General features: G+C 47.5%; 1 protein-coding gene across 3 annotated transcripts in view; it reads right to left on the bottom strand.

The window, feature by feature from the left end:
* KLHL3 (kelch like family member 3) overlaps positions 1-23813 on the bottom strand; it is a 60427-nt gene that overhangs the window by 4282 nt on the left and 32332 nt on the right. For 2 of the 3 annotated variants that reach the window (XM_080398472.1, XM_080398471.1), the window contains exons 5-12: positions 18030-18192; positions 14953-15062; positions 10436-10552; positions 9273-9422; positions 6530-6647; positions 5602-5799; positions 4675-4776; positions 733-861 (exon numbers count right to left, since the gene is read on the bottom strand). In XM_080398472.1, coding sequence (XP_080254598.1) covers positions 733-861; positions 4675-4776; positions 5602-5799; positions 6530-6647; positions 9273-9422; positions 10436-10552; positions 14953-15062; positions 18030-18192 — 1087 coding nt within the window. Of the gene's footprint in view, positions 1-732; positions 862-4674; positions 4805-5601; positions 5800-6529; positions 6648-9272; positions 9423-10435; positions 10553-14952; positions 15063-18029; positions 18193-23813 lie in introns of those variants that run through there. The other variant, XR_013929908.1, reaches the window with a different exon arrangement.

Here is a 23813-nt window from a genome sequence, read left to right as displayed (position 1 = left end):
AAGACCAGCATTGACACATTCCCTTTCACCTGAAGATGATCTTAAACGCAATGGGTAAGAGCTTCTATCCCTTTGAGAGAGGAACAGCCACAGAGAGGACAAGCGCCTACCTGGCCTAACGTCACAGAGTAAGTCAGGAATACAGACTGGAATATAATCCCTTTTTAACAAGTCCTTCCCTCTAATCCTCTGGATCACCAACTTTTGCCAGCAAAAGATACACTAAAAACTAGCTTAGCAGGGGCAACCCAAGATGAATTCTGTTACCTGGGTCTGCACATCACCCAGTGTAGATGTGCTGTGTGCTGCAAAGCACCCACTAGATGTTTGCAGAGAAAATCCAAAAGGAAAATCCATCTGACAGCCCCCAAATGACAGGAGAGAAGGAGGTGCAGCTTGACTTTCCAGTCCCCGGCTGAGCCTGCAGCTGGCGATTTGGAAAGACAACTTTTTGCTTACAAGCGAGGTGCATCTGTTAGCGAGGCTACTTAGAAACATCGAACATTATTTCATTAATCCAGAAATTAATTTCAGTTTGGCAGATTTTAACAAAGTCAGGAGAGCTGCTGAAAGCTTCCAAGCAGTTATGTTTTCTTCCCTCATGGGAAGAGTGGGAAATAACAGGTTGCATTTGCCAGCCCAGCAATGCCAAATCACACTTTCCCTTCCCTTCCATGAGCAAAGGAGAACCCATGGATCATCACTCTTAGGAACACATCTCGGAGGCGGTACCTGCACCACTGCGTCGAGTGCTCATGTCGGCTACGTAGGTCCATTCATTCGTGGCTGGGTTATACTGCTCGACGGTACTAAGGCACTGACGGGACGCTCCATCGTAACCCCCCACGGCATACAGCTTACCTGGAAGAGACACATGTTGGCATTGGCATTGCAGCTACAACTGATGTACGTTACCATCACGCCTGATTGCCCCAGGTGAGGACAGATCCTGGCTGAGGGAGGCCCTGGGAGACGTGGCTAAACCTGCTGGGATGTCTGGGGAAAATCCTAGCAAAAGGATCCGAAGCAGACTGGCAGACGGGTGGGACTGTTTTTAAAGCTGTTAAAGCTGTCAACTAAGGCACGGCAACAACACAACACAACTTCATTAGAACCCAAAAGCCCAGAGGGTTTTCCAAATGACTTGTTAGCCCAGGAGAAGAGGTAACATCAAAGCATGTTCTGCTGATCGAGCGTTTCCTTCTGTTTGAGTGCCACAAAGCAAGGTGTGCTGTCAAAGGTCGATACTGTACATTAATTACAATATCACATGAGCAATAAATATGCAATAGCCTCTTATGTTAACACAATACCTGCATGGAAACCTAGACCTGATTTTGAAGAACTTGGACTAAATCAAAACCAACCAATGCTGCTAGCACAGCTGAGGCCGGCCTGCTTACTCATTACAAGTGACCACGACACAGAAGATACCATGGGAGACCCTCACAGCACGGCATGTCTGTCCTCCCTACCTCAACTCAATGACATAACATACAGATAGTGAGACCTGGTGTCCTGGTTTCAGCTGCGAGAGTTAATTTTCTTCTGAGTCGCTGGTGCAGTGCTGTGGTTTGGATTTGGTGTGAGAACAACGCTGACAGCACACTGATGGTTTTGGCTGTTGCTGGGTGATGTTTATACTGACTGAAGGACTTCTCAGCTTCTTGGGCCCTGCCAGCGAGAGGGCTGGGGGGGTGCAAGAAATGGGGAGGGGACACAGCCAGGACAGCTGACCCGAGCTAGCCAAAGGGCTGTCCCACACCATATGGCATCATGCTGAGCGTATAAGCTGGGGGAAGGAGGAGGAAGCAGCAGACGTTCAGTGTGATGGTGTTTGTCTTCCCAAGTAACCGCTACTCGTGATGGAGCCCTGCTTTCCTGGGGGTGGGTGCCCAAAAAGGACCATCCACCGTGGCTTAGCCTGGGCTGCCGAACAAGCCCCACGCAGCCACTCGCTCACTCCCCCCACAGTGGGATGGGGGAGAGGATCAGCAGAGTAAAAGTTTGAAAACTCAGGGGTTGAGATAAAGACAGTTTAATAGGGAAAACAAAAGCTGCGCATGCAAGCAAAGCAAGACAAGGAATTAATGGGGTACTTTACATCGGCAGGCAGGTGCTCAGCCACCCCAGTATTCCTGCCAAACCAGCAGCCTGCGGCCATGGGATGAGCTATGCTCCTGTTTCTCTCGCTGAGCAGATTTTCAGTGATGGGTACTCCATCCACACACTATCTGCTGAAAGCAACAGCATTCACTGCACAATGCCATTGGTTTTCACGGGCCAGAAGCAGCCCAGGCAGAATAAGGATTGAAAGAAACCTGCACACACCTAATGGAAAGCAGGGCTCCATCACAGGTAACAGTTACTTGGGAAGACAAATACCATCACTCCGAATGTCCCCCGCTTCCCTCTTCCTGCAGCTTATATACTTAGCATGACGCGATATGGTATGAACAGCCCTTTGGCTAGCTCAGGTCAGCTGTCCCGGCTGTGTCCCCTCCCAATTCCTTGCACCCCTCCAGCCTTCTCACTGTCCTTGTCCTTGACTTGGTATAACCATGATCCAGCAACAACTAAAACCATCGGTGTGCTATCAACATTGTTCTCACGCCAAATGCAAACCATAGCACTGAGCTAGCTACTACGAGAAAAGTTAACGCTATCCCAGCTGAAACCAGGACACTGGAGAAGCACAACCAGATGTCACAAGACTACACCATCCATGAAACAAGGCTGATGTTCCACCACATCCTCTGTTCACAGGCCTGGCAGATACTCTTTCCTCATCTCCCCATATCACCTAGCAGCTTGTTTTGCATTTAGGCAGTAAACTCTCCAGGCAGGCAGCCTTTCTCTGTGCTCCTTTACTAGATAGAGCACCTAGCTCAAAGGCATTCTGGTTCAAGACCATACCTCCTAGACACTACAACAACCAACCATTAATAAAGTTCAACAAATACACAGGAAAATTCTAACCCAAATTTTTAGGCAAAACCCATGAATAAGACCAATTTTGAATCCGCAACAGCAGAGCCTGGTCACAAACAAGCTATGCAATTCTCTGCTTCCTTGATGTTTGCAAGGCTCCAAGAACATGCCAGCTCTGTTCTTTCTCTCTCAGCTCCACTCATGGCCTCCTCAGGCTGTGATCCTTAGGAGAGGTCTGCAAGGATCAAGTTAACAACTGTGCTCCTTCTGCATCTTCCTGCCTCTATAAACATTTCAAATTCTTATTTGTGCTGTTGGTTCAAGCCACCCGGTGTTAGTCGATGAATCAAGGCAAGAGCGCCAGACCAAGCAAGACAAGACAAAGTTCCCTGGCTGGCACCAATTCTTAGATATTTTCAGTACCCACAGACATCAGATCAATCTTCACCACGTTCAGATGAACGCTGCAGATTAGCTGCAGGCTGCAACTTGTCCCCTGCGCCAATATGATCAGCTCTTCTTGCCCATCACATGCCCTCCTTTTTTTCTTTTATCACGGACTCCAACATGTGCAACATTTATTTGCACTCTCAAACAAAGCCAAGGATAAGGATTTCATATATCTCCAGTAGAAAACCTGTCCACAGAAATGCATCTCAGGTACATACCTAGTATTTGTTCTGCATTCAAATCCCTTTAGCAAATCCCAGTAACTATCAGCAGCCCAGCATTTCACAAACATGGGCCGATTTTGAAGGAGATGATTCTTAAACAAATACGCAAATTTAGCACAACCACTGCTATTCATTCTGACTTTGTCTCCCTTCCTCTTCTCACAAACACATTTCACGTACATAAACACATTTCACGTATTCCCCATTCAAACAGGTCAAACCAAACCACTTCAAAGCACAGTTTATGACAAGGCTCCTGCCAGCGGCTGCTCTGCACCATACAAATTGGAAACTGCTACATCACCCTGAAGACAAGGTCAAATAAAACCTTTAACTCGCTTCACAACTGATTTTGCTAAGGGAGGGAAAGATCCCTACTTCAGCATCCCTTTCTCCCGGATCCAAACCAAGCTGCTCAGTTCCAGCTCACTGGCGTTTGGTGCTGACACACAGGTGCCAGCAGCTGCCCCCATCCCTCCAAGCGCCCTGTCACCCACCCGCCTGCCTCCCGAGCTGCCACAGCACCAGTGTTTGCTGCCGTCAGCCCCTGCTGGTTTACGAACCAGAGCAAAGCGTGCTGTGCATGCCGGCGAGCCTGATGTCAATAAACGCACGTTTTAGTATTCCTGCCAAACCACCAGCTTGGGGCCGTGGGATGAACTATGCTCCTGTTTCTCTCACTGAGCAGATTTTCTGTGATGGGTACTCCATCCACACACTATCTGCTGATAGCAACAGCATTCACTGCACAAAGCCATTGGTTTTCACCGGCCAGAAGCAGCCCAGGAAGAATAAGGATTGAAAGAAACCTGCACACACCTAATGGCATTCACAGGAGGCATGGGTTGGTCTGATATGGGTCTGAAGCTCTTGGAAAGCTACACATGATTTTTCACTAAGATAAAGAGGAGAATGGAAAAAGCTGCAGCAACTACGTCACATAAAATAAATCTTTACCAACTGGTCTAGAGAACAGTTCCTGCAGTTCCCTCCTATTGCACTTAACCATTCAGGCTTCGGTTTGACACAGTAACATTAGCTTGATGGAAACGGCTGCTGATTTTCTTACCCTCCACAACTCCAACTCCAACACTGCTTCTTCTTGTGTTCATGGGAGCCACAAAAAACCACTCATTGGTTTTATAGCTATAGGCCTCAACTGATGCCAGACCTAGTTAAAAAGGGGATACACAGGTTTTCTAATTAAAAAAAAAGAGAAGAAAAAAAGATTGGTGTTGCACTTTCATCTGCCTTCTACCTCCTCCCAAGCCCGTAATTCCCCCCACACTCCTGCAGCCCAGTTTTCTAGTCCCTTGCCTTCCAGGCTGTGACCAGTGCATCATTGCCACTTCTTCAGCAGCTGGAAAAATTGTTACCCCATCGCCCCTGCCCTGGGACTGCTGCCCCTCTGATGCGCTGGAGACACCAAGACGGAGCAGAGTCCAGATTCCAAGGCCAAATGTCCCATGTCCTTTCAAGCATTACAAAATGTCCATGCAAAGGTTTAAAACTTCCCCCAGACCCTGTTGCATCATACTCATCACCAGCTGAAATAGTTCAGGGCTTAACCAAGTGGCAAAGCTCTACAGCAGAGGTGTGAATCTAAACATGCAGTTATGCCAAGACAAATCCCAGGCACACATACCCCATAAGATGCCTTGCTGGCACTTTATTCATGTTGCTACGAAAAATTTAACTAAAACAAGGAAAAATCCCTTTTCAGTCCAGAAAAAGCATATTCATACAGAGAATGAGACTGCAAGAACTGTATCACTAAAGAAAAAGACCCGGGTGAACTTCTCTGCAATTACTGATGCGCCATAACACGCACGTGGCAAGCTGTAACACGCAGGGAGGCCAACCTCTGGCTCTTTCTCTACAAAATCATAGAGGAAGGGCACAGAAACATCACTAAAGCTCTGCAGTCTTTGCAGGGGTCTCTGAAAACATCTCTGCAAGTCAGGCAGTGCCTGGTGGTTTTTGCTCAGTCACCTACCGGTGCTGCCATCAAAGCCGCCCACTGCATACAGGAGATCATTGAGCACAGCTGCACCTAAAGTGCTTCGTCTTTCCTGCATGCTGGCTATGGATGTCCACTGGTCCTTCACGCCATCGTACACATCAACCGTCCGTACCCTCAAAGATCCATTAAAGCCCCCGACAGCATAAACATTGCCAGCCATAAATACCACACCTGACAAAAGAGGAGAGAGATTTTTTTTTTACGGAGGTTTTACAAACAGTACGGGAAGCGTGTCTCATCAGATGTCTGTCAGAGCAGGTAGGACAGCAGGGAAGAGCAGAACGTGGGCAAGTCTTTGGCATTTTCTGCAGGTTAAGTGCGTTGGAGCCAAGTATGATAAAACATAGTGTCATACGGAAGGTGAAATGTACATAAATATGTGGCAACATAAGGGACAGATGGATTTCACACCTGAATGAGTAGTTTTCTGAGCCAGCGGGAACAGCAAATGGTGATCCGCATTCACAACCCTGTTGGATGTCTTCAGAGCAACACTCCTAACTCACAGATCTGCTCTCCATCACCCACTCTACAGCACTGAGAGGGACTGACTCAGCTCCTTTAATTTTCATGAGGAAACCAGCAAGGAAAACTGGATCCCTGTGGGCTGCCAGGCCAGCAGGACAGGAGGAGGAGGGGAAACACTGATGGAGGAGCAGCCAGGAGAGAGATGATGAAAGGCAGACAGACAGGAGCAACCACACTAGCAAGCAGGGCATCCACCTGAATGAGAAGGACACATGTCTGTAGGGAAAGAGGAGGAAGGAATGGCAAAAAGAAAGAGCTGCATGAGGCCAGGAGCACAGAGGAAGGCTGAAGGGATGACTGAGAACATCCATCCAGCACTGAAGAGCTGCACTAGTAAAACAAAGAAGGTTTTGCAGCAAACTTTCCCATTTACCTGCTCTGCATCTCCGGGAGGGAAGCTCAGCAACCTGATCCCACCGCTCCTCCTCAAAATCATAGCACTCCACACTGCGAATGGCTTTGGGCGCTTGCCCACCCACCACGATCATCACCTGGAGAAGGAAGATGAGAACTAGGAAACCTCAGACACCAGCCCAGGCAGCTGCTCTCTGCAAAGGAACCACCACCACATCTGGTCAAGGGTAGCTGCCAAAAACATGCTGCAAGCCCACTAGAAGCCTCTGCAGCAACACTTCTTTAAGTCAATTTATTCCGAGGTGGGAAAAAAGTTACCTTCACTGTAGTGCACACTAAGTATGGCAGCCCCCCTAACCTTTCCTCACCATTTCCAACGTGGGCAACCTGCCCCGTTTCCCCATGAAACACAAAACTGCTTGGCACCACAGCACACTTCTGCAAGACTCGCTGCAGAAGTATTTTTAAGTGAAGAAGATCCCAGTGTAATTTCCACAGCCAGCCCACTGTTTAGTCATTATCTCCATGGTGGTGCTAAAAATAATTGATGCCACTTAGCAAATAAAACCTGACAGCTGTATTGCCACCTGCGGGGAAGATGACACTCGGGGAAATCACCAGGACTGTTAAGACCCGGGGTGCTGGGCTGCCAAAGGAAGTGATTTGTCAGCTTCATTAAAGCTTTTGGCTGCAACATGTATTGATGCAAATCCGGTAATTAAACCCTAAATTCTTTACAGACAGGGAAGATCTATGTGAGGTGATCAAGGGCTATCTCAGGAGTGTGAGAAGCGCTCTGCCAGCTCAGGCTGAAGGTCCATCCAGCCCCAGACTCCATTCCCAGCAACGGCAAGAGGTGGACGCTGGCAGAAAAGCGAGAAGACCTGAACAGCACACAGTGTGCTCCTTCCCAAATCTGCCCTGTCTGCCGCCAGAAGACAAACTCCCCATGGATTCACTGACTTGTCCAGGGATAGTGGTCCCAGGAGCCTGGACCTCAGTGCTCGAGGGCTGCCCATCGCTGCTGAGCCCCAGCTGGGCACGTGCACAGGCAGAGTCCAGACCTCCTGCACCTACACACTGCTCGACCTGCGCACTTTGTTCTGAACACATTTCCTTCGGCCCTGCTCACCTATCGAGAGGGAGGATTAGTTCCCCTTATCACAGCAAATTGGCAGAAGCAAACATTACCCAAAACAACCTGGTTTTTACAAGGCCAAGGAGCTAGAAGCAAGATAACAGGGCTTCAAATATATCCAGAGTAGACGGGAAACAAGCTTTAGCTTCTGCACGGTGGCTGCAAGTAGCTGAGGGGATAAGATTGTCACTTGAGGTCACTCGGGTAATGAGCTCAACTCCAATCACGGTTGCTTTTAAAAAAGTACAAAGCTAGACAGCAATTTAAAGAATTTGAAGTTAAGAAAATAGTGGACTGTTTGATGTACAAAGATGAGAACGTGACATTAGAAAGCAAACAAAGTCTAAATTAGCAGCCTGACTACTAGTTGTGTAACAGTCTTCCATGGAAAGCTGCAGAGCTTCACATGATTACAGAATTAAGAGATTTCACAGCAGACGGTAATCCCTCACCAGTGGGAGCAACAGACCAGATGAAAGTTTCTCAGTAATAGGATTGCTGGAAGATCATCACCTTCCCCCCTTTCTTTACAGTTAAAAAGGCAGCAGGAGAGACCTGCAGAAGATTTGGGTTTGTACTTAGAGGTTACGCTACAGAAGTCGTTGAAAACCTCTGAACTCGCTGGTTCACTGTTCATTTTATCCTTAACTACTTTAGCCATTGAACAAGGGTCACATCATCCCTTCATGGTACCCCCAAAGTCACGTTCTACCAACTTCATCTCAGCGCCAGCAGGTGGAAAGGACACAACACGCTGACACGCTGCAGAACCATGATTGCTCAATGGACAGTTCAGTATCTGAACAGTCCCTCATAGCGTGGATCTCACACACCATGCCACAAACCAAGCTCCCTATGGTTTGTCCTTAGAAAAATAATACATTGTGGGTTTGACATCTTACAATCTCCGAAATGTTTAATGATAACTTCAGCAGCAGTCTCTTGAGAGACATCGTGCCAAAGCGCATTTATCCCTGGGGCACAGGCAAAATAGTTTCTGTTGTCACTTTTTTCTTCACTAATAAAGTGGCGGACAGAGCATCACACGCCTGCAGGATAAACGCAGGGAGTAACAAGGATCGTTTATTCAGTAGCTGCTTTGGATCTATCGCTTCAGACCTCCTGCCCGCGGGTCTGGGTGCCGTTGTTTCCTGCTGGCCTGGCTTCTGATGATGGATACGGGGAAAAGGAAAGACACCTGGCTGCGACCCCCCTCAGCAGGGCTCCACGATGGTGCTACCAGCTGCAGAAACCTCAGCCGACCCCCCCGGCGCTCCAGGCAGCTGCTGCCGCTGCCGCTCCACAGGGCAGCGATTCCCCAACCGCAGCTCCAGGAGCAACAGCCGCTCACAAAACCACTTGTGGCTGACAAAATGATTCAAGGGCAGATCTTGCCCCTGGGAGCAGAGATATTGCTTCTGCTAAGGGCTTATCTAAGTTTGTCCAACCGAATTACCTATCTGTGGTGGGCATAAGCGATACCAGAGGAGGGAGTAAAACACTTCAAAGAACGATGATGGAGTTAGTAAGAATTAATGTGGCGAGTACACAAGCTCCTTTCAAAGACAGAAAATGCCATCAGTAATATGGTGTGAGGTGACACGAAACAAGAGACCCTGCTTACCTTTGGCAGGCTAACGGGAGTCCTTGGCTTTGTTCTGGGATTCTTGATCAGTTGCCTTTGATCCAGAGGAAGCAAATGATATTTCATGGCCTCAATAAGGAAGTCTTTACAGGTGTTGTTATTCTTGATTAAAGCTTCTTCTTCAACTGTCTGAGAAGACGCACACACATGAAAGATCATTTAAACTGAAGTACTTGGTGGCACAGGTCACAAGGAGCTTTGTGGAAAGAACATGAAACCTGGAATTTCTCTTCCAGAGTACCAATATATTAAAAAAAAAAAAAAATAACAAAACAAAAAAAAAAAAACCACACACACACAGAGGACACACACAGACTTCCAGCTCTTCCCAAAGAAACACATGCAGTAACATCCAAGCTTCTCACGTTTTTCCAGTATCACTCATGCATAGCAGTGCTCCCTCTATTTTACCACCCTCTGCCAGACACTTAATTCAGCAGGAGAATTCACCAGGAACCTGGGTACAAAGCAAGTTAATTTCTTTTATTTGAGTCAGAATTTTTAAGGAGAGGCAACACCATTTACCCAATCAGAGAATATAGTTAAGAGAGGGGAAAAAATACATGATGGGTTCATCTTGTGAATACCAATTTTACTTTGATCGCATTGCTTTTTTTAGACACGTGATAAAAGCATAGTAGTCAAAGAGCCTGTATGTCAACCCCTTCTTTGGGGATTGATTCTCTCTAAGTCAGACCGCCAGCGAGCATCTCACCTGCCAGTCACACAGACCCATCTCTATGCGCAGCACACATCTTAAGCCAAAATTATCGCACGTGATATATTTTCACCAAGCTAATTTACCTGCGCATTAGGGAAAAATACCACACAAGCTTATAACACCACCACCTGGGTATTTTCAGGGTGAAAAATCCCAACATATTAACTTCTAAATGCTTCCACCAAGAGGAGCAGGAGCTCTGCTCTCGGCACTGCCTGGCAGAGCACAGGTCACATTTACAAAAAGGTTTCTGCACACACACACTGATTTCGGAGTCCACCCAGATCTTCCTTTTATACCTCTGTTTACAGACTCAGCAACATGCCAAATTACCCATCTCAGACACAAACAGCCATGCCATTGAATTAAAAAGCTACCAGCAGCTTAAGTGCAAGTATTAATTACTTATTTGCAGACTAACCTGTACAAGATAATCTCTGGGCAAAAGGGGCAGGCGAACATGCTCCATCAGTTTAGCCATGTGCTCTAAGCGAGATTCCTTCTCATAATTTATCCAAGAAATAACCGCTTCAAAGACCTACACAGATAAAGTACAATTAAACAGCGAAGAGAGAACTGGCTCGCACAGTCACCTACCCAAAATCAGAAGCATTGTGATTTTACGGTACCGAAGGAAGGAGGTGCAAGATCTCTATCAAACAGATGAGAAAGTCATGACTATGCACAGAGCACAAGCATCACGGCAGCAAAGGGGTGAGCTGACCATGCATATTAATAAGCAACTTCACATCTAGAAGTGCTGTACCACTCTCAAAGCTAAGTGTGTGGCCAGGACAATTGTATACCTCTTGGACATTAGTACTGGAAGGCAGCCAGGAAACTTAATTAGCCTGCTGGACATTATTCATGAAATCACCCACAACGATTACTCCTGGGAACTGAGATCTCCCCTCTCGAAGGAGCCTGGCCACACAGTAAGTCACTATGCTTACCATCATACTTAATCACTGCACTGGTCATGCATTGCCCCCCCACAAAAACCCAAAAAATCTTCCGGACAAGTTCACCACACACGCAGGAAAACCCCTGCCTGCAGCCGCAGAGCCTCTGCACCGCATGTGTTTCACTGCTAAAAATACCCAGATCCTCCAGCTGGGAAACAAGGGCACGCCGGACTCCTGGTCCGAACCAAAATCTTAGTTTAACTCCCAGATCCAACCAGCTCAGATAAGCATCCAAACTTTGCTGTGTGACGGACAGCTCACAAACAACCCCACACAGCAGGAGCCATGCAGAGCCCTGCATGAGGCAGAAGCATCCTACGTGGGCTCCCGTATGAATATGCATGTGCTTATATAACTTACATAACTGCGAGCCTCACTCCTCCCAGAAGAAAGCCCTAAAAATGTCACTGGGAGCAGGAGAGGATTCCCGAACCACCAGACAAGGCAAGGAGAGGGGCTGATGCTGCGTGGCAGGACCTAGATTGTTGCAGTGGAGTCTCCCCACAGAGGCAGAATTAAATTCTGACCCTTAACTCACATCTACAGGCAAAACTCCCCAAGCGCTCTTGCAACCCAGTTACTCAGAGGGGGCTGAGCACAGCCCTCTCCCACACACCCCAGCCCTCCCGTGCTTGTCCCGAAAAGCATCGCTGGCTTTGCCCCAGCACGCTCAGCAAGTGCCCTTGGCTTCAGCTTCCCTCCAGGGTCACCCAATGGCCAGGCCAATTTGCACAGATATTTTTTTCTTTCTTTCCATCCCTTCCATCACTCCCCAAGAAACCATTTTGTTCGGTCCAAGGTCACTAATTTGACAAAATCAACCAGAACTGAGGGCACCATCTCTCAGTCCCCAGCTTTTGCTGGCCAATGTATTTGCAGGAGGCACCGCTGACGCGTCCTCCCACAGAGCAGGGCCAGAGTGGAAAGGGGTTTCTTCCTCTTAGGCTAAACTATATATTTAAAATAAAATAAAAAAAAAAAAAAATCAGTAAAGCACCAGCCTCATTTCCTATGCCAACAAACAAACTCTTTGGAATTCAGGACACTGCAATGAGGATTTAAGCAACAGGGAGCTGTGTAATCAAACCCCAGCAAATGCAGAGGGAAATAACTGCTGCAGAACCTTTAAGTATTTTTAAATGAAAATAAACAAACAAACAATTTCACTGTGGCTACAAGGCATTTAAAGTAGAAACTTAGGTGGCTGTGAGATTTTTGATTGCAAATGAGCCTGGAAGGAGCATAAAGCAACTGTTTAGCCAACAAACATGCTTTTCATTAACCCCTTCTGCACAAATGCTGAGCTACAGACCAGGTCACAGGACGGGGACAGGCCCAGCTACCGGCCGAGATGACAGTGAACGAGTCTTAATGGAAGGTAAAGCAAATGGGCACGAGGAATAAACAGATTCCTCAGTGCTGGAGACCGCTCCTGGGTTAGGCATACACTGATGATACCCTGCTGTGCCTACTCTAAAAATAACAGAATTTTTTAAACAAATCAGATTCTGGCACCTCCCATTGGCTACGATTCCTAATTTTCTGAGAAGGGGGGTGGGGGGGTGGAAATCTTAATCCAAGACAGCAATATCTCTATTTAAAGGCCACATCTGTTTCCACCACTGCCATGCCCGCCCTCGGCACACCGTGCCCGCTGCAGACCCTGAGCAGCTGCTGCCGCTCCCCCAGGAGACGGGTTTTTCCAGCCAAGCGAGACCCGCTGCCAGGGTGTGATGAAATGAAGCAGTTGCCCACACGGCTTTATTCCCAGCAGAGGCACGGGCTGAGCGGGCGGCTGGCACCTGCCTGGCTGTAGGAGCAGTCCCGAGCTTGGGAGAAGCAGATTTCCCACTCTATGGAATAGAAGGGTAAAAGCCTGGAGTATCCCCTTTCTGCACCCTACCTAAGCAAAAGGCAAGCCCAGATGTTTTCCCAGTCTCTTCAGCCAAAAATCCAGTTGTTAGATACTCCCAGGAGCGACGACCAAATCGTGCATCAGCTTCTACTGCATGTTAGCAGTGTGAGACGATGAGGCGATTAGTGGACTCTGTGAAAACCCCAATCCAAAAATCCCAATCCTTTAAAAAAATTTATTTCATCACCGTTTTGAGTTAGCAGGAGCCCCTTCTGGACGGCTGGCCCTGGCAGGACTGGGCTATAACACTTCCCAGTGACCCAGGGACGGCAGCGTTCTGGCTCCCAGGCTGCAGAACGTGCACGAGACACTGTGAGAGCCTCTCATGACATCTGGCTGTGACAGTTCAGCTCTCAGATGTTTGAAGTATTTGACTACTTACAACATCTTGTTGCTTAAAAATAGTTATCTATCCATCACAGGTGCACATGCATACACGTAGCTAGATAGATGTGAATGAATGCATAGATACATATGCACACATATATACACTTTTATATATATACGTATTTATTTCTTTATAATATAAGTTTCATGCATTAGCAGATAGGAAGGATAAAGGTCAGGAAAACTGCTTGTCTGTCATGAAGCCAACATAAAACAGCAGCCTACAAGTCTGTCCTCAATTTTCAGCACTTCTTTGGACTCCAGCACATATTTCATGTTTATTTTCCAATCCCATTCTCTGCCTCTCTCCAGACTTTTGTATCTGTTGCTCTGAACATGCAGCTTATGCTTACATTTCCTTCCACCGCCTTGCATTCTCAACTTTCACAACCAGCTAAAGAAATACTGGGTTTGATTGTATAAAGCTCGGGTGAGGGAGGGAGTGCTTTGATTTCCCTGGGCACAAGGCCAATAAAAGCTTTTCAACAATGCTGCACAGGACTGGAAAAAATCGTTACTAAACTTGCACTTCCCTTTGCAGGCTGCTTGGCTCATGCAAAGCGATTCTACTGCAGGTTTGTGCCATTTGTTTTTCCCCCTTTGTGGCCCTGCCCGTGTGGTACCTCACAGCACCCCGCCGAGACGCCCACGCTGAGCCCCATGTCTGCGGAAACGTGCTCCCGGGGCCTCCGAGTTTGCTGGCTCAGGATCTGAATGAAGCATCGCTGCGTTCACACCTCACATGGTGCAGGTTTTCTGGCAAGCTTCACGGTCCCTATGGGCACCCAAGCACCTGCATGCCTGCAGCCCGGAGGGGCCGGGCAGGATGGGTGCACGCACCTGGACGTGCAGCCTGACCAGCCCAGCGCAGCCCAGCAGGACCAAGCACACCCAGGTCCAGCCCCATCCCACCAAAACACAGGCATTCAACACACGTCCTGAAATTACTAGCCACATAATCCTCAAGCTCTCCCAAAGCCTCCCACGGGCGTCCATCTCCCCGCAGGACAATGTGGGGCAAGCTGAAGGACTCGAGGCACACACCTCTCCCCAGAAACCTGCTGCAGGTCGTGCAAGAAGCCCAAGTAGGAGAAAGGGGCTGGACCTGGTGTTCACCAGGTACCACACAACCACCAGTCAGCCACCTTCCCAGGACTACACAAGATGTGCTGAGCATTTCAACCACAACACAACATCAAACGGTGCCTTTTTTCCCCATCTTCCCTTAAAAACATCGCTGATGTTAGAAAAAAAAGTTTGTTTCCTTCCTTTCTGGTTGTAGCTGTTCTGCCTGACATACAACAGAAGCCAATGCTCCTCCCTGGCCTAATGAAATTCACCTTTTTTGAGGTTTTACAGCAGGTAATAAGAGCTTTACACAACAGCAGATGGGAGGTTCCTAGCTTTCCAGAGAAGGAAGGTATTCGGTCCCGGCCTCCAGGGGCTTTGAAAGTGATATGGATCTGAGAATCATTACTTCCCGCAAAGAACAACCAAGTGAAGGTCATTTTTATGTGTTTTTTAGGATTCATGTTATTTTTCATTTTTCCTTTCATGCGATCTCTGTTGGAAAATGGCCCCTAAGAGCATAACACGAGAGCAGGTCCTGACGTAAGATCTAGAGACGTTCCAGCATTCTTACATTCACTGTTGCTATACAATTTACTGTACCTTTTCTTCAGAGGAGACTGTGAGCTTGTCACTTGATATTAAACTGCAAACCTGGTCCAGACTAAGGCTAAGAAATTCTTCTCCTAGCATCACCTCAGGGAAGTGCTGCTCTGTTCAACAAATGAAAAGGGGGAACAGAAAATTATAATGAAATCCATGCTTCAAGTCAATGGAAGGACTACAGCATTCAGAGACCCGCAATTATTACAGCTCTGAGCACCCGAGACAAACAACACACTGCAACTGCACAGCAGAACAGAAACAGAAAATAGCATCAGAGCAGATTAAATAAATGTGATGTTATTTCAAGTAACACAAACCCCACAAGACACTTTCATAAATGACGCTGGATGGGAACTCAACTTTCTGCAAAGCCACTAAGTACCTTCCAGGGGCAAATATGAGTAGAAGCGGCAACTGAGAAAAGTGCCAATGCCTTTCTAGAGTAGTAAATAACCTGGTCACCTCGAGATTTCCGTTCTTAGCAACTTCAACAAGCTAGACAGAATCAGATCTGCTCAACACTTGGGTGACAGACCGCAGCAAGGATCTTCGACATTAGTAGGTACTCAAAGGAAAGTCCATTTTTAACACGAATCAGTTTGGTGCACACACTCAGCAGCAAATAGTGAGGGATCCCAGGGCACCCAGCTGAATCTGGATGTGCGAGGGGGCAGGCAAAGAGATGGGCAACAGGGATCCTCATCCCATGCACGTACATGGGATCAGATCTCCTTCTCTCCTTCCACCTTTTACTTCTTTCCCCAAAATGTGTAAATAACCTTTCTTCTGCTCCAAACCCTCAGCACCCATCTTCCCCAGCAGCTTTGCCCCTTCACGCTTAAGTCTGCAATTGTTTAGATTTCTTTTTCTCCCTTTTTGCCTCCAAATCCCTCCATCCTTGTAACATGGGGAGTTACCTGAAAACAAAATAGACATCACTACTTATAACCCCAAACTGGAAGAATTACAAGCAATTACAATACAGGTCCAAAAAGGATCATCAAATCTGTCAAATCTAGCCAGAGGGCACTAGGAAAGAATTATTTTCTAGAAAATAAATCTATCTAGGTCAAAACCGTTGTTAGCCCGTTGCAGACAATTTTAGCTTTGAAAGCGTTTGTTACATACACATGCCAATTTAATCTCACCTGTCATTTGCTGAGTCCCATTTATCTTTGGTTGAAATACAGAAACACGAATCTCAGACACTTTATCTGAAGCAGCTTTTTTTCAAGCTCTAACCCTTTAGTTTTGAGAAGTTCAGACTCACATTCCCAAAGAGCTCCCTCCACAGCAAGATCTGCCTCTAATTTTCACATCTGCAAAGTGCTTTGCCTGCCAAAAAGCAGCACCCCAGGGACACAAGCTGGCATAACTTCCAGAGGGAGCTCCTTGGGGATTGCACCTGAACAACTTCGCACCGATGCCAGTGCTGCAGAGGGCACTAGGGCTTCCCCCACCATGGACCCCGCTTGGTCTAACAGGGACCAAAACACCACAGCTAAGCCAAAGGCTCTGACTAAAACCGGCAGTATCTGGATAAAGTTTAACAGTCTGTTATGCTGGAAATCATATATAAGATCTAATGAACCCTTCTGGCCCCAAGTACTTGAGAAGCAGGAAACACTCCCCGCACAGTAAGCTGGATGCACTCCGACTTCTGGACACAATCCCCTATTCATTCTGGATGGGCATCTGGCAGCAGAAAGATATTTGATCTCTTGTTGTTAGTTGGAGCTAGTAAAAATATTTACTGATTTTATTTAAGCAACTTGTGCCTGTATCGAGAAGGCTCCTCAGCCTACTGAAGTCATCCAGTGGCCAGAACTAACCATTTCCCAAGTAACTGAGCTCATGCATGCCTGGACTCTTGGGCTTGGGGACTTCTGTCTTGATTTAATGCTGTTACATAAACAACATAGTGAAAAGAATTTTAATGGCATTTTTATTAATGGAGTTCCATTAACATTACATGGGCTGTTGTACTAACTGGGACTTATGAAGGCCAATAAAACAACAAAGCAGACTTTCTAATCGCCAAACAACCAAATAAATATACAGTGAATGCACTGCTTGTTGGGTTAAAGATTAAACAGGGCCTGGAAGCAAGGATAATGAGATATTACAAGCAAGCCTTTATACAATTAACCATTCCTTCCAGAGTACCTTTTCCTCCAGGGGATAATACAGCCGGAGCAGCTGAAAAGGTTTTACTTTTATTTACAGGAGAATAGGGGAGGGCTTGGTGGGCACATTTTAATTCCACTGAGCCTACTTATGGTCCAATTAAGGACAAAACCGTACCAAGGAGAATGCTGCAGGACAGAGCAGGTGCTCTGGGAGACAGCAGGTGTATTTTTCCCTATACAAATAGGCAAAAATGCAGAAACCCAAACTGAGTAGAGAAAACTACCAGCTTCTCCCAAGCAGATGTCAAGGGCAACCCTGCCGGAGGAGACTGGAAAGCACCGGGGAGTTAAGAGCACAGGGCCACTGGGAACAGCTTTACATTTACAGCGTAGAGGAGGAATGCTGAAAGCTGTCGCCTGCACCTACTTACCGCAACCACACACGTCCACTCTCAAGGAAACAAGTCTATTCACCCTTGGGGTAAGTGGCCGCTGCTCCACAGATCAGAGGCTCAAACTGCGTAACAATTTTAGCTGAATGTTCCCACTCACAAGATTTCATTTTGCCCGGTGTCGTTTATTCCAGCATTGCCTGCTGCTCTCATAGGGCAGCACACACGGGGAGGACACCAGCATGCCAACGCTGTGCTATTGAACAGGCAGCCAAGAGCTTACTAGGAACTTACTAAGGAACTCTTTTGTGGGCTACGATCCAGGGAATCAGGTTTTTTTACCTCCTTAGGTGCTCCCCTGCGACCAAACCACATTTCACAATTTGCAGCATGACAGAAAGTTACAAGCCTACAGCCCAGCCAAGTAGTCCCTTCTCTGCTCCAATACCAGAAGCACAAGGAGACCAACCAGGACGTGCTGATCTTGCTCAACCTACGAGTCGCTGTACCTGGAAGCAGGTTTAACCCAACAAGCGGACAACCCTTCCCTCACCTGCGTAGGCATTTGCCTGCTGCAGCAGTTCGGTACACGCGTGCACGTCTGCAAAAGCTCGGATTCCAAGGCAGTTTGTGGGATGCAGCTGGGACTGAAGAAAGTCACAGCAGTTTTTTCTAACGTCCATTAATTGCAATAAACTAGCAGCTGGCAACAAAACCTGCAAAGGCAAGAAAGGAAAATTAGAGTTAACAACAAAGAAAGTTTGATTCACAGCTTGCACAAATAAGATTCAGACAAGAAGGGAATCAGATGCAATTTCCCTGTGGCGTACAAGAATGAAGGGTTAAGTTTTAGCCCTGTCTATGTGCAGAAGATCCCCATCCGTGCTCTGAAAGACAGAACCAGCCATGTCATGCTGGGCTAAAAGCAGAGCTCTTCACCTCACATCTTCTCCCCACAAGACTTCAAGGCAGGTAAAGTGACGGCAAAACACAAGCAACCGCAGATGCACCTGCATTTCTGACTTTGCTGCAGGCAGGTCCTGCACACAGATTTATATTTTTTTTCCCTGAAGAGCTTTATATTATTTATGTGCATTACCATCACACTCAAAACCCATCACAGCCCAGCAGTCCCTGAAACCTTGAACTTTCTTATTTCCAGCAAAAACCAAAACCATGTTGGCTTGCGAGCAGGTGCCCTAACTGCTGTGTATGAGAGGGAGTGCACAGAAGCTCAAGCAGGTTTGGGGGACAGCAAGGCTCTCAGGAAAGACGAGGGCAACTATTCAAACTAACAGCCCTCGTTTTCACCCACACAAAATGCTGTGGACACTTGTGCTTCATGACTGCACCTGAAAATGGGGTACTGCTTTGTATCTATAAAACTAAGTGCAGAAAAGGGAGACAGAAGTGGATCAAGAATGCGACATCTGCTGGAAAAAACCACCTCTGAGGCCTGTGACCAGGATAGGAAGTAGAAAATAAAGTCGGTCGGGATGTTACAGCCTGTGACATCAGCTGCTTCCTTACGTCGTACAGCAACTGCAGACGTGTCTAATCCTAGCAATTCCGTAGCTCTGGCTGCTTCACATATGTCCTTCCATCTAGGCATCTGTGCTCACCATCTGAGCACAGACTTCCGGAAAATTATTTTCAATTCAAAAAAAATAAGCGACAGTTAAATATAACCAATAGGTTAAGAGCATTCACCTCCCCGGATCTCGATGGCAGGGAAGGGAAAAAGATGTCCCCTCCCTGTCCCTGCCCACCTGCCCTCACAGTCCCATTCCACATCAGGGCAGGACACTCACAAGCTGCCCCAGGTCTTTTCTAAGCCACTTTCCAGCTCCAGCCCAGCTGTATGGTGGCGTCTGGCTGCTGCCAAGCAGCCACCCCAACAGCCAACATTAAAAAAAAAAGAAATCAATTAACTCAGGAGACAGTTTTGGCCCAAGCCTCTTGATGCCAGGAGGAGATTAGTTTGTGGTTTTGATTAAATCAAGATAGAAACGCTCTTGCATTTTTGAAACCTAGCTGTGCACCACTTTCTACCTAGCTGAACCATCTCCTTACACCAGCAGAAAGGCACCTGGGCTGCAGAAAGGCTGAGTAAAGAAGTCAGATTCCCTGCAAACCACCTCTGGCCATATACCAGACAGAGCTTCCTCCGTCCACTGCCCACCCACCCAGCGGGCATGCCAGCAGATCCAGGTGGGCTGCTTACCTTGAATGTTTGGGGATATTGCCTCTAAAACAGAAGGTGCTCACCACCGTCACTAATACCCACGGGCTGCAGCCCCCTGCCCATCCTAGCACTGTTATTAGAGCCTTGTGCTGCCTTGAGAGGACAGTGTAGAAGGAGCCTTACACCACTGCAGCTATTGGGAACTGGGCATTATCATATAATCCTTCTCAGAAGTAGGATATAAATAGCCTATCAAGAGATGACTGGGTTTTCTCTTTCTTATTTCCCAGTTGAACGTCTCACCGCTCATCTTGTTTTTACCAGGGAAGGCGAAAAGCAAGCAAAGGATATCCGCTAGCACAAAGTCTGTTTCCTTTAGAAATAACAAGAGGAAATGCCCTGCCTAAACATGCAGCAGGACCAAACTGCAAGCCCATTAACATCCAGGCAAGTTACTCACTTTGGCTTGGATTTTGCTCTTACATTTGAGCTCTAACCACTGCGAACAATTTAGAGAGCTGGCTTCCTTAGCCGATCAGCCTCCATACCAAAACCCAGCTGCCTTTTGAATCTATGTCAAAATTATCTGCTATTACTACTGAGTCTCACTTCTTTGTTATGTAAGTTATGTCTAGAACCTCATCCATGGTGCCTGGGTGTGTGCATGTATATATGTATATGTGTGTGCGTGTATATATACCTACACATACATATATATCCATAACCATCTAGTTCACCAGCTGTGTTCTCTCGCTCTGCAGATTCTGTACCAAGCTCCAGTTTTATACAACATTGTCGTTGCAACTAAAAACTTTCACAGACTTTGACAGTCTCTGAACTAGAAACACCTTTCAGCCAAAGGTGCTCTGTGTTGCTGTAAGGTTCACTCGATAGGCAGGACATTAACGCTAGACTTCAGAGATGGGGATATTTCCCTGCTCCAACACAGCCTCCCCGGTAACCTGGGCCAAAAGTTAACCTACACCATTCCTCCCTTTGCAAGACTGGGAGAGCAGCATTTCCCCAGGGCAGTGGATGTATTAAAGCTTAGGAACAGCTTTGACAGCTTGTCAAATGGGAAGCCAAATAAGCGTCCTGGCTGTAATCCTCAGCAGCACATCCAGGGCCACAGCTGGGACTGCACATCTGCCCCAACGGGACAGCTCCCAAGCACCCTCCCAGGGAAAGCCGTGACCAGAGAAACAAGCAGATTTTGTGTTTGCAAGGCAGGTTAAATACTCAGGTTGAAATGAAGAGCACTAAACTGCACAAGTAGGGGACATAAAACTACATTACTGTAATGTGGCTTTTCAGTGCAAGGAAGGCAATTAGGCTTTATCACTCCCTAGGTGCTACCAGGCAGTGCAGAGGGTGAACAACGGTGCTTCTACTTGAATGCTCCACCTGGGATGAAGCAGCCCAGGCAGAGACAGGTGTGATGGGATCAGGGAGCCACAAAACCTTGCCAGGAGCAGGCACAGAATCATTTAGGTTGGAAAAGACCTTTCAGATCCAGTCCAACTGTTAACCCAGCACTGCCAAGTCCCACTAAACCACGTCCCTAAGCACTGCATCAACACCGTTTTTAAATACCTCCAGGTGACTCCGCCACCTCCCTGGGCAGCCTGTTCCAGTGCTCGACCACCCTTTCCGTGAAGAAATTTTTCCTAATCTCCAACCTAAACCTCCCCGGCACAACTTGAGGCAGTTTCCTCTTGTCCTGTCACTTGTCACCTGGGAGAAGGGACCGACCTCCCCTGCCTACACCCCCCTGTCAGGCAGCTGTGGGGAGCGAGAAGGTCCCCCCTGAGCCTCCTCTTCTGCAGGCTGAGCACCCCCAGCTCCCCCCGCCGCCCCCCATCAGGCTGGTGCCCCAGCCCCTTCCCCAGCCCCCTGCCCGTCCCTGGACACGCTCCAGCCCCTCAGCGTCCCTCTGGGAGTGAGGGGCCCGACACTGACCCCAGGGGTCACGGTGTGGCCCCACCAGTGCCCAGCACAGGGAGAAGGACCAGGGATTATAGAGGCAATGGAGAAAATGGGAGCAACTGGCAGCTTCCCTCCTGCTTGCTCCACCTTCTCCAGCGTCACCGCACAGAGCAGATACACCGTCCCTCGGTTAAAAAGCGGGATGAAAACATGGAGACACACCCCTCAGACACAGCGTAGTCCTCTGGTGCCACATCCACAAGTTTCTCCTCACCCTTCCATTAGGCCAATCCAATTTAAAAGACTTCCCATGGGCCTCGGAAAACCCCCGAGCAGCCAGCCCTGACACCCAGCCTGGCGCTCCGGGAGGGCGATGCATGGCAAGGAGCTTTGGCTCCAGGGAGGAAGGCAGCCCTGATTTATTGCGTCTCCCAAAGCTGACCTGAAAGGCACTCTGCCTCAGCCGGGGCTTGCACCTACTGTCATTGCAGCTTCTGGAACGAGCAGGGGGAAGGGAGATGCACTGACCCATTTATCACCCCTTTATCATCAAAACTGCATCTGCCACGGATACTCTCCTTCCTTGTTGTGGAGCCCTCAGTCCCTAGGGAAAGCTGCGGTGCAGAAGCACGCTTCTGACAAGGAAATGCTACAGCTTCTAGCAAAGCCTTTTTCCTCCTTTCTCAAGCCATTTTTTATTATAATTACTATGTCTGCAAAGCTGACGGTTTCAATATCTATTTCCTCCAGACAGCTCATTTCAGATTTCGTTCTTCCTATAAGAGTCTGATCTCAAACTGTGATAGTACACAAGGACACATCATACACGTGGTACACTGCACCTCATTTGTAAGAATTTAATTGTGAAATCAGGTTAATCAGGACTTTTCCCAGGGAATCATTACAACATAATGGTAATGACTTTCTTAACTGGGAGGGTAATTCTCAGGCTGCCTGCAAGTAATTAAGGACCATCGGTGAGGGTGGGCGGGACACATTGGAGAGGGACTGTATTCACTGTCTACAGCCAGAGACTTCCAGGTCCCAAATCTCCTCTTCATTCAGCTCTGCTGAAGGACACCACGATGATCCATCTCTGGACTTTGCTCCCATCACTCTTCACTGACCTAGCAGGTTTGATACGAGTGTTGCAAAGCAAGCAGTAACACAGCCAGTTCAGCTGCAGAATCAAGACCTAACTGAAAAATCGAAGGAACCAGTATGTTACCACAGCCAGCTGTTCCGTACAGGTAGGGAGCAGCAGGTCCTGTGCTCTGTTGGAGATGTGCACGTGGTTTCCATGGAAGCCAACCAGGGCTGCACGTGAGCATCTATGAACTTCCCCGAGTCGCTCACTTTAGGTTTTCTCACTTTTATAGAAACCGCATGGCACAACTTCCTTCCAAATAAATTTGTTAAGCTGCACCTTCACATGAATGAGGTTTTTTGTCACGCATGTGAATCTTTACAACCAACCCCGATGTGGGGTGCAACAGAAAAGGAACAGAAGGCAGCAGGGACAGAAATCCCAGGGTGGATTTTTCCTGAGACTACAACATGACTGCAGTGAAGACAGAAATTCTTCCTCTGCTCCACGCCTTCCAAACAAGTGGGAGGTTAAATCCCAGATATGTGTTCAGAGGCAAAACACTGCTCAGCACAGAAGTCTCTCCACCATTCATCATCCCTACGGCCTCCTACTAGTGCATCTATATTGTCTTGAAATCTCACTCTAAAAATGAAGTTCCAATAGTTCCAATGCATAAAGCAGAAATGCATTTGTCTGGGCAATTCTCACTCATGTACCACCACCAGAGCTAGAAGAGCATATTTGCTCCCACGTGTGCTCAGTGCTGTCTTTCATGGAGCTACAGTGGACTGAAAATCCTCTTTACCTGCACACCTGTGACCACTGTTGAGGAGAAAATGCATGAATTTCCCCCCGGTAAATTCACTACACAGATGATGACTGGAACTGACTGTACAGGCTTGACCCTTTTTGTACATATATCCTTCCTTCCTTTAAAAAAGCTAACAAAAAAGAAAAAAAGAAAAAAGCCAAAACCAAACACTTTGTGCAAAAAAATGACAACTAGCTACAAAAACACGTGCTTAGAAAAAGAGACTCATTTCCTGAAAGCCATAACAGGCTCATAAAAGGGGAAAAAAAATAACCAAACAACACAGGTTTCTTTTCTAAAAGAAACAACAAAAATACTGTTCAAA

Source organism: Falco punctatus (genome assembly GCF_963210335.1).
Source record: "Falco punctatus genome assembly, chromosome: 8".
Classification (NCBI taxonomy): domain Eukaryota; kingdom Metazoa; phylum Chordata; class Aves; order Falconiformes; family Falconidae; genus Falco; species Falco punctatus.
This window is presented reverse-complemented; position numbering and strand designations above follow the sequence as displayed.